General features: G+C 40.0%; 1 protein-coding gene across 2 annotated transcripts in view; it reads left to right on the top strand.

The window, feature by feature from the left end:
- The window catches only part of FGFR2 (fibroblast growth factor receptor 2), a 102490-nt gene that overhangs the window by 44905 nt on the left and 45472 nt on the right, over window positions 1-12113 (top strand). For both annotated transcript variants that reach the window (XM_056529743.1, XM_056529744.1), the window contains exons 3-5: window positions 8277-8543; window positions 9406-9486; window positions 9665-9834. In XM_056529743.1, coding sequence (XP_056385718.1) covers window positions 8277-8543; window positions 9406-9486; window positions 9665-9834 — 518 coding nt within the window. The remainder of the gene's footprint in view (window positions 1-8276; window positions 8544-9405; window positions 9487-9664; window positions 9835-12113) is intronic.

Genomic DNA, 12113 nt, shown 5'->3' on the forward strand with positions numbered 1-12113 from the left:
ATTTCTTTAAGGTGCCCAGTATGCAAAATGACAACATGTTCTGGATATATACTAAATCAGCAAGGATTCGTAGAGGGTGTAATGGGAATATAAATGTTTTATAGTGTTGAGAAAACCATTTTTTTTTTTTTTTTTTTTTTATCTTACTGGTCTATGGAACCACCATACCATACATTACCATTCCATTCCATACCATACATTACCATACCATACCGTACATTACCATAGGCAACCCACAGTTGTCCTTAGCTGTCTGCGTCTGAATCCAAACACAAGAACAAATCCTTATTCAGACACAGACAGTATGATAAGACTTTGTAATTGTCCATTTTTCCAAAGCTTATTAAAATATCTAGTTTGTACTGTAGAACATATAAATAGAAGGGAGTTGTTGGCAAATACAAAGTATTTCTGGCGCAATCCTCCAAGAACAGCTGCCATGCAGTCACCTTAGTGACTGCATGGTGGTCATGTGCCAAGGCCAAGATCATGTGCCATGCACACAGTACACAAAACACAGGTCTAATAAAAAAGAATTAATACAAGGTTCATCATTATTGCGCTTTGTTTCTTGTAAAAATGATCATTTTATAGAGAAGGCGATCAAGTACGACAAGCAAACAGAGTTTCCGTATGGCACCTGACTGGCGCCGAACTTGAACCAATTGTATATATATAAAACAGTGTTTACCAAACAGCATGTCTCTAGCTGTTGTAAAACTACAACTCCCAGCATCCCCGGACAGCCTTTGGCTGTCCGGGGATGCCGGGAGTTGTAGTTTTGCAACAGCTGGAGATGCATGGTTTGAAAATCACTTATATAAAACATAATCACAAAGTTTATTATAAAGTATTTTAATACACAGTAGCCCTCATTTACTAAGGTAATCCCGTCACTTTTTGTCGGGTTGTGCAACTCCAACTGTGCTGTGCGACACTTTATGCGACACATTTTACCGATATGAACCAGCATCTCTCCGAGTGGTTTTAAAACCCAACAAAAGGGGCGTGGTTTAAAAAAAAGGGGTGTGTTCCCGACAAAACGAAAAAATCGCTCCGAGTGTGTGAGAAAATATAATAATACACATAAAAACGTGTGAGTTTGATGAAACCAAAACTCTTCATCTTTGAGCAGTCGGTAAAGTAATTAAAATGGAGTGCTTATGTTGAAAACCTTTTTATAGACATTTGTATATTGTTTAAACCCATTTTTTGGGGGGAAATGTATTTAATTATATCTTTTAATTACCTATTTTTATTATTAACCTTTAGTTTATAATTCAAATTTCTACATGATACATCCCGATCAGGATTATATTTATTGTAATCTAATTATTATTATTTTTTTTTTTAATGTTTTTTTTCAATTACAATTCAACAGGTATCGGGGTATATTGCAACCAAAAATAAGTTTTTCAAGGCAGCCCCAACCATTAAAAAAAATAAAAATACTGATCAATCATGGCCATTCCCTTTCACACAATTTAGCGTGCGACACAAATTTCAACCCGTGCGACACAAAATGAAATTGACGTGCGACAGATTAGTGAAAAATACACTGAGTAAACCTGAAATCGCTCCAAGATAAACGCTCCATTCTTAGTAAATGAGGGCTAGTATTTCAAGAGCTCTGCTTACTTTACTGAATAGAAACTTTCTTTGGTCACCTCCAGAGGCTAAGGCTGCTTTCACACTGTGAAATAGTTCCGTGCATGCAATAATTTTTTCGCCACGATGTCCCGTCACTGTATAACGCCCGTAATGAATTATGAGCATATACGGGTGCAAACGGGCAGTTACGAAACCCCATAGACTGCAATGCAACTTAGTCACGGCCGTCAGGGGTTTTGTAACGGCCGGGTTTGGCAGCTGTAGTGACGGAACATGTGACGGAAGTTTGTAAACGGAAAAATTCATAGTGTGAAAGGAGCCTAAGAACCTATACAGACCAAATACTTTTCACAGAAGAGACTTTGCTACATTATATCCAGTGTCGGCAATTCACTGCGAGCTATAAACAACCTGATACATTTGACCTAAATGAATACATTGTAGCAACTGATTTGGGCAGGAGAGAGACAATTGTGTTCCTATTGTATATAGATCATCGTAGGATCGCCTCGACTGGATAGAATTGTAGAAAACTCCTATTGGTGAAAATTTTATTAGGGGCCACGTTTTCTGAACACATTGCCAGTATACATAGGCAACCCATCAGTAAGGTTTGGCTGTATATACCGAGTCCGCAACATATTTCTGGTATTCCCTACAATAGTGTTTTTTTGGAGTCGAATAGATATTGTAAAATCATATCCATGCAACAAATTTTAAAATTTTTAACAAACAGAAAGCAAATATAGAGAAGAAAATAATAGTTCTGAAGTAGAGTCTACTGCAGGCTTCGAGTCTTTATGTTGGTAATGTCCATAGGACAATGTAGAAGGTACAGTATTCCCATTGACATTAATGAACTAAAGAGTCTGAAAGTGACTATATTAGGTTAATTTCTCAAATTTGTGGGGCCAAAAACTGTAAATGTTCAGGATACTGACTTAACATGGACACTATGGGGAAGTTTTATTAAAACCTTTGTAGAGGAAGAGTGCTGCAGTTGCCCATAGCAACCAATCAGATAGCTTCTTTCATTTTTTTTAAAAGGCCTCTGAAAAAGCAATCTGATTGGTTGCGGTGGGCAACAGCACCACTCTTACTCTACACAGGTTTTAATAAAACTTCCCCTATTATGCTACCTTTGGTCCATTAAATTCAAGGGGCCTGCTAGGAACATGTTGTGCGATAGGTTGTTGACATATACCGACTGTGCTCAGAAAGTGTGATGTAAATGGGATCTTAGGTGCAGAAAATACTAAAACATATCATTCGCTGACAGGGAACAGAGATCTTTTAAGTGGTATTGGAAGAAAATGTGAATGGAATGTTGCAAAACTAGATCACAAGCTTTATTTACATGAAACTGGAAAACCCCCCTCTAAGCTAGTACATAGAGTTTTGCTTGTTGAAGATGGTCTTTCACAATCATATTAGTGCCCACCTTATGGCCTGAACCTCTTGTTAGCCAGTTCATTTGCAGATAGTGTTTGACATTACTAAGGCATGATGCAAGCGCTGATGTCGATCATTACTGATAGTTTGCATTCTTAGGAAATCTTTCAAAATGGCCGTCCTCCTTCTGTGTGGGTGTGTAGAGAGTTATCGTTAAGTATGAAGTCATAGAAAATCAAGTCATTTTCAAAATGACATCCTTTTTCTTCTCAGCTTAATGGCCCTGTTAGGGTCTGTGCCTGTACTTGTACGCGGGGGCTATAGTTTTACCGGTGGAGACACAGAACCCATCCCTGTGTAAACACCCTTATGTAAACATTGAGAACCTGTATAGTTGTCTTGTCTTGCTTTGCATTGAGAGTAGACCAGCCATGACCGAGTACAGCGTGTACAGTTATATCCCTTCTGCAAGGCTGCAAGAAGCCTGACTTACTATTCATATGCCTGAAAAAGACAAAAATGGGAATGTGGATTGAGCAGGCCAGCAAGATATAAGATCTGTGTTATAAGAAATCATTTGGAAGGCAAAGCAAGACCCATCAGGACAACCTATATCGCCATGTGGACCTTAAAGACAGAAGTCTCCTCTACTAGCTAGAGAGTCACTTTTAAGGAACCTCTCCCTTTCTACAGAACATGGCAAGACTGTGTGTTTGTATACACCATGTAAAGCTTTGTTCACATGATGGTCAGAGTCTCTGTTGGTTCTGTCCGATTTAACATCAAGAGTCCAGCATGCAGCTCTTCCCCTCAAAATGATGGACACCACAGTAGAACCCAGTAGATGCTCTTAGAAGTCAAGCAGACTTCAAGAACACTACATCCTTCAAGAACACTTAAAGGGGTACTTTGCCCCTAGACATATTATCTCCTATCCAAAGGGGTCCCGTCACTGGGAACCCCCGTGATCTCTCCTGCAGCACCCTGTGTCATCTGCTGCACGGAGCGAACTTCGCTCCGTGTCTGATGACGGGCGATACAGAGGTCATGATGTCACAGACCCGCCCCCTCAATACAAGTCTATGGGAGTGGGCGTGACTGTCGCCACGCCTCTTCCCATAGACTTGCATTGAGGGGATGGACCGTGACATCACAAGGGGGCGGGCCGTGATGTCACAATACTCTGGCCCCTGTATCGCCCGTCATCTCGCTCCGTGCAACAGATAACACAGGGTGCTGCAGGAGAGATCGCGGGGGTTCCCAGCGGCGGGACACCTGCAATCAGACATCTTATCCCTTATTCTTTGGATAGGGGATAAGATATCTAGGGGTGGATTACCCCTTTAACTTTTAGCCTCGGTTGACTCTACAAAATTTCCAGCGAGGCAAAATCAGTCAGAGCTAGGACCACGCGGACAATGCCGTCCCCTTAGACTGCAAAGTCTGCAGAGAAGATTCTGCCTAAAGAATGAACAAGACCATTCTTTTGGCTGTGGAATGTCCGCCGCTGATATTCCGTAGTTTTCACTGTGCAGTGGAATTCCATTGACACCAATGGGATTTTGCTACAGCGGAGTTTCAGACCGAAATTCCGACGTTTGGACCTAGCCTTAGTGTACACTCACCCAAGGTGAATTTATTTCTGATTTCCCTTGCATAGGCAACAGCCACAGTGGAATACAATACTGTACTATCCGTTCCGTTCCGTCAATTTTCCCAAAAAACATAAGGGAAACAGTGAAAATATGCAGTACAATTTCTGCAGATTTTGCTGTTTATTTACTGCTAGTCGGTAGCAAAATGAGGATTTTAAATCCCTTTTATTTATCTATCTAACTATTTATTTTATTTTATTTTGCATTATGTGCTGGAAAAAAAAATGACAGGAGAACGGGACAAAAAATCCTCTGTCTGAAAAAGTGTTCTGTATTTGCTGCAAAAGTTACTGTTATAGTCCGGTATGGAACTTCCTGCTAAAAAATATATCCTGTTTCTATGCTTTCACATGAGACCCTAAAGCAGTGTTCTCCAAAATGGCGGACCTCCAGAAGTGGCAAAACTACAACACCCATCATGCCCGGACAGCCAACGGCTGTCCGGACATGCTGGGTGTTGTAGTTTTGCAACTTCTGGAGGTCCGCCATTTTGGAGACCACTGCCCTAAAGGTTTATCCCCCCCATTCACAGAGAGCACCTATACCTTTTTTTTCCTCCTACTTTTGTCTGAAGGAGTCAGCTTCTCAACTATCTCCTTCTATGGGCATGCCTGCAAATCGGGAATACAATTCTCTCTTGGCGTTAGTGAATTCCACGGTCTATAGGGAGCTTCTCTTGTGTCAGCTGGAGTTAATGAAAGAAAAAAAAAAACGCCAATTTTTTTTTTTTTACTACCATAAAGGGTTAATGTCGACACGATAGCTGTAAGTGAAAACCGCCCCAGCCCTCAGATATGTAACCTAGTATAGCTAAAGCAGGCAGATTCCTGAAGTCAATTTAATTTTGAACCAAAAAGATGATCCTTACCAGCTTCTCATTACGTTGCCCTCGTAACCAAAACAGATGGTCACTTAAGTAAAGTGCTAGCAGGAGGCTCAACAGGACTGATAACTTGTGCAATGATGTCATATGGAGAAATCAATCTGGGACTGCATCACCCTGGATGTTCCTAGCACTTCTGCTATCATTCTAGTATATATTTTATCATTATTAATTTTTTTAATCAAAATTTGATGTACTTCTGTATGCTAACCTGGCCTATTTTGTACCGCATACGTTTTTGTAGGGGAAAATGCCCTTGTTTATGTCACATTGGTTGTTCTATGGGGTTGGGGAGTTATCTGCTCTAATATGTAGTCAAGATATGATACACTACAAAGGCACTGTTCAGATACGGCTAGGGTTACATCTGAAACTAGCCGTAAGCTTGTGGTATAAGTCGGAAAACTGTCTGACCTGTAAGGCAATGTATACCTAATGTACAACCAATGCATCCATTGATGTCAATATTAAAGAACATAATTCTCACCTATTCTTTGTATCTGATTCCTTCATTGCCGCCTGTATATGGAGGGTCCAAAATAGGCTGCTTGCAAGGCAGTGATCTTTAGGAAAAAATTGGCGCTGAAATCTGGCAATTGGCAAATCTGTAACGTTAAAGATCGTATAAGAAATGTGTTACACCATAGAAGTTGAACAAATATTCAATGCACTCTGAAATTAAGAAATAATAATTATAATAATTCTTTATTTTTATAATGCACACAGATTCCACAGCGATGTACACTCAAATTGGTCCTCATCCCCATTTGGGCTCACAGTCTTTAGGGGGTACTCTGGTGGAAAACTTTTTTTCAAATCAGCTGCCTCCAGAAAGTTAAACAGATTTGGGAATTACTTCTATTAAAAAATCCTAATCCTCTCAATACTTATCAGCTGCTTATACTACAGAGGAAGTTTAGTTGTTCTTTTCTGTCTGACCACAGTGCTCTGTGCTGACACCTCTGTCTATGTCAGGAACTGTCCAAAGTAGGAGCAAATCCCCATAGCAAACCTCTCCTGCTCTGGACAGTTCCTGACATGGACAGAGATGTCAGCAGAGAGCACTGTGGTCAGACGGGAAATGACTACTCAACTTCCTGTGGAGCATACAGCATCTGAAAGGATTAAGATTTTTTAATAAAAGTAATTTACAAATCTGTTTAACTTTCTGGCACTAGTTGATTTGAAAAAAATCTGTATGTTTTGAAGTGTGGGAGGAAACAGGAGTACCCGGAAGAAACACAGAGAGAACATACAAACTCTTTGCAGATGTTGTCCTTGATGGGATTTTGAATCTAGGACTCCAGTGCTGCAAGGCAACACTGCTAACCACTGTGCCGTAAGTCTTTGTTTATAGCACAATGCTAATTATGTACAACATAATTTCAAAAACTAACAGGTTGTTAGTATACATTTTTATCTAGAAGTACAAGCCCACTCGCCACGTCTAGGCCACCTAGCCAGAGTGGGTCCCTAACCTACCACTGGCGTAGCACCGGGCGACAACCACTGCCTCCGTGACACCAAGCCCACAGGGGGAACGACCCAGTGGCCAGGCAGCCGCACTGCTGCCCGACCAAGCCCCTTGCTCCGTGTCACATCACCCCACAGATAAAGCATCACAGAAAGAATGGTTGCCACAGAGCACCACACAAGTGGGAACACCTACCATGTACTCCCTGCCATTCTCCCAGCCCTCTGACTAGGTGGCCTTGACGTGGCGAGTGGGCTTGTATTTTTGATCAAAATGTATACTAACAACCTGTTAGTTTTTGAACTTATTCTGAGAAACAAGTAGATCAAAATACAAATGGTGGATGTGCGGCTGTGTTTCTCTCTTTTTGTTGTACAATGCTTATTATGCTTTGAACAATGGCTTGTATCCTAAACACGTTGGATTTTGTAAAATTAATTTTATAAAAATAAAAAAAAATCTGTGGTGTGACATGTTTCATTAAGGATCTTTCAGAATGTTACAATTGATTCAGAAGTTCCAGATTCCATTAGTTTGTTTTTTTTTTTTAGTTTTTTTTTGTGGGACTCAAAATTGCAGACAACCATACTTTTGGGTCCTACAAAAAACAGTATATGCTTGCATATATTTCAAATGTAGTCACTTCTGGGTAATGCTTGATCTATTAAAATAAATTGATCTGACTGGTATATACTGTGGTTTCAGTCAGCATACTGGTCGGCTGGTTTCCCAATATGCACCCAAAGTGTAAGTACAATGTGTGGCCTCATTGGTTGCAGATGACTGGTATGAAATGCTCGTGGATTGACACAGAAGAGGGCCCGTTGCTCTCCCCCAGCCCATCATAAAGAACCCATTTAGCCCTATCATGGACAATCTATCAGTTACTATGAGCTAGAAAAGTCATGAACTCAATCACTTACATGTAAAATATTAATAGTAGGAAACTGCTTTACTGGGCTTCCTCACCTTCTTGGCCCCTGTGCAGCTGTACAAGTTGCACCCATGTTAAGTTCCTGGAAATGAGGGAGGTTGTAGTTTACCAAATCTAGCGGTGGATTGTGTGTCTTTACCCTGGAGCTTTTGGTGTTGCTACTACTATAATGCATGGTTTGTTTAACCTCACTAATATCTCTGCATAGCTTGTACACCAGCAAGTAGGACCTGCACTTCTAGCTGAGAATCGATTTTGCTGTGGGTGCTTTATTGACATTTGGTGTCTTCCCCTTTTCTGCTGCTTTTCCTCTATCCTTTCATGCAGAACCTCCAACCAAATACCAAATCTCCCAGCCGGATGTATTTACCGTTAGCCCCGGTAAGCCTCTTGATCTGCGCTGTCCTTACAACAACGTGTCCCTGGTGGTTTGGACTAAGGATGGGGTGAAATTAGAATCCAGCAATAGGACGGTGATTGTCATGAACTACTTGCTGATAAACGAGACGGTCCTCAGGGATTCAGGGCTGTATGCCTGTGCAGTGCATAAAGGCGGCCAAAGCAATGCACATTTCTTCCTTGTGAATGTCACAGGTGAGTGACTGGAGAATAGAGGTGTAACCTATCAGACCATAATACTCTGTATGTCATCGACATTTTGTTGCAAACAATGGGCTGGATTTGACAATTTGTCATTGAATAGATAAATGAGCCCTCCGACTCTGCTCTTTTCCTGGACTCGGTACACCTTTTAGTAATTTGACCCTTTTACCTCCTTTTTGGATACCTATGAACTATGTGAAGACCCACCAAAGCTTGTGTGGGTGGAAGAATTTTAGAATCCCTGCATGTGGTATTGGCTTACTTCTGTGCCTCACAGCTTTCTAAAAATGTACCTGTACAAGTCTTGATATTTGAAAAGAGAAAGAAGAGAGGTGCTCCCTGTGGAGTATAGCCAGCGCAAGGGGGGGGAAAAGGGAAAAGGAAAATTTCCGTGCTCACCCTGTTGAGTTGTGTAGTGGCATACACAACAAAGCTGATCGCGTGTGATTTTAGGATCACAATCCTATAGTCTGCAGCCTTCCTGAAGAATTATGGAATAGAAAAAGGACTTCAAAAGAACCAGGATTTTCGGCGCTGACCACGGAGGGATAGACAGAGCCCAGGTAAAGGAATCAAGGTTTAATAGCAACGCGTTTCACCGCGCATGCGCGGTGAAACGCGTTGCTATTAAACCTTGATTCTTTTACCTGGGCTCCATCTATCCTTCCGTGGTCAGTGCCGAAAATCCTGGTTCTTTTGAAGTCCTTTTTCTACTCCATAAGTCTTGATATTTGTTAGACTTGACTACGCAAATGCAACCAATGTCCAATTTCGGGATGTAACGCCAATTGCTATTCTAATGTGAATTCCATAGGATTTCGGTTTACAGTTCACATTGCTCTTTTTGTTTCAGAAGCCAGCTCTTCAGGAGACGATGAAGATGACAACGACACTGATGTTTCTGAAAATGTCATCAATGACAACAATAATATCAGTAAGTCTGCGGCTGTGCGCTTCTGTTTTGTACATTAGTTTATATTGGTCTTGGCCATCCACCACAATGGGGTTCCCAGGCCTGTTCTGACTTTACAAGCAGAACATGTTATTTTTCTTCGTGTACACCCCATATCAATTACACCATTCACAAATACAAAATCTTCTCTGTTTTACAGAGGCTCCTTACTGGACCAATCCTGAGAAAATGGAGAAAAAACTTCATGCTGTTCCAGCTGCCAATACGGTGAAGTTACGATGCCCAGCCGCAGGGAACCCTGAGCCTACAATGAGGTGGCTAAAGAACAATAAGGAGTTCAAACAAGAACATCGGATTGGCGGGTACAAAGTAAGGCAAGATTTTACTACATTTATGTAAAATACTCTATTTAAGTTTATACCAATGGGGCCATAGCCCCTATAAAGCCTCCACGTTTCTTATAAACAGTAAATGTGTAGGACCAGGTAGACATAAATGTGCCTCTTTTCAGTTTAATATGATTACTAAGTACTGTTTTAGTTTTATAATTACTAAGAAAAAATATAATGAAAAGATTTGCACCATTTTTCTTCAAAATACTGCATGTGAAGCCCGCCTTTGCTGTTACAGTGTCATGCACATTAAAGGAGTATTCCAGGAAAAACTTTTTTTTATATATATCAACTGGCTCCAGAAAGTTAAACAGATTTGTAAATTACTTCTATTAAAAAATCTTAATCCTTTCAGTACTTATGAGCTTCTGAAGTTAAGGTTGATCTTTTCAGTCTAAGTGCTCTCTGATGACACCTGTCTCGGGAAACACCCAGTTTAGAAGAAGTTTGCTATGGGGATTTGCTTCTAAACTGGGCGTTTCCTGAGACAGGTGTCATCAGAGAGGACTTAGACAGAAAAGAACAACTCAACTTCAGAAGCTCATAAGTATTGAAAGGATTACGATTTTTTAATAGAAGTAATTTACAAATCTGTTTAACTTTCTGAAGCCAGTTTATTTATATATATATAAGTTTTTTCCTGGAATACCCCTTTAACTCGAGTATGCTTATGTAACATGACTGTGCGATGCATTTGGAAAGTGCACAGTCTAAATACGGTCCATTCAAAGTTTTCGTTTTTCCCTTTTAACAAATTTGCAAATATTTCAAAAATTATGTTTTTACATTCTTATTGTGGTACTGAGTGCAGCTTAATGGGGGGGGGGGGGGTTTGACATTTTTTATTTTACAACAAGGCCTCAATGAAATGTAAAAAGGTCTAAAGATTTTCCGAACGCATTGTATAATGTTAAAATATAAAGGCTTTTATCTATTTTTGTATATTATTATGTTTAACAATTTCAAAATTTGTTGAAATATAATTTTTAAAAATGGGAAAAAATCTGGTATTTGTAAATTGTCACAAAACTGTTACCAGTAGTTTGTCCGTTTTATGTGCCACTTTAGTGGATTGACTGTATAATAGTGCTCTCGCCTGGGTATGGATTTTTGTGTTAATCAGTCAATTCAACCCAAACTATAGATCTAATAAGATCAGTCAATAGCAGCGAGCTTGTGGTTAGCAACAACAGCTATTTCATACATTATACAAAGATATATATATATATATATATATATATATATATATATATATATATATATATATATATATATATATTGTGGTCCCTCAAGTTACAATATTAACTGGTTCCAGAACGACCATTGTATGTTGAAACCATTGTATGTTGGGACCAGAACTCTATGGAAACCTGGTAATTGGTTCTGAAGCCACCAAAATGTCATCCAAAAATAGGAAAATGTGAGGATTAAAGAAAAATAAATATATAGCTAATATAGATAAAGCAAATCCTTACATATAAAAGTAAGAAAGATCTGCTGGGAGCTGTAAATCACTGTCTATTTCAGTGTTTCCCAACCAGGGTGCCTCCAGCTTTTGCAAAACTACAACTCCCAGCATGCCCGGACAGCCAAAGGCTGTCCAGGCATGCTGGGAGTTGTAGTTTTGCAACAGCTGGAGGCACCCTCGTTGGGAAATACTGGTCTATGTAGAGGACAGGAGCTTCTTCAGGGTCCTGTACAGTACATGCAATGTCCTAAAAGAGTAAAATGGAGTCACCCTTACTTGGTGGCCAAAGGAGCAGCTAACCGTGGCATAGGTTAAAGGTAGTACAGAACATGTAGTAAACATAGAAACATAGAAACATAGAATGTGTCGGCAGATAAGAACTCTTTGGCCCATCTAGTCTGCCCAATAATCTGAATACTATGAATAGTCCCTGGCCCTATCTTACATGAAGGATAGCCTTATGCTTATCCCATGCATGTTTAAACTCCTTCACTGTATTTGCAGCAACCACTTCTGCAGGAAGGCTATTCCGTGCATCCACTACTCTCAGTAAAATAATACTTCCTGATATCACTTTTAAACCTTTGCCCCTCTAATTTAAAACTATGTCCTCTTGTGGTAGTTTTTCTTCTTTTAAATATGTTCTCCTCCTTTACCATGTTGATTCCCTTTATGTATTTAAAAGTCTCTATCATATCCCTTCTGTCTCTTCTTTCTTCCAAGCTGTACATGTTAAGGTCCTTTAACCTTTCCTGGTAAGTTTTATCCTGCAATCCATGCACTAGTTT

The sequence above is a fragment of the Hyla sarda genome, chromosome 7, assembly GCF_029499605.1.
Source record: "Hyla sarda isolate aHylSar1 chromosome 7, aHylSar1.hap1, whole genome shotgun sequence".
Classification (NCBI taxonomy): Eukaryota; Metazoa; Chordata; class Amphibia; order Anura; family Hylidae; genus Hyla; species Hyla sarda.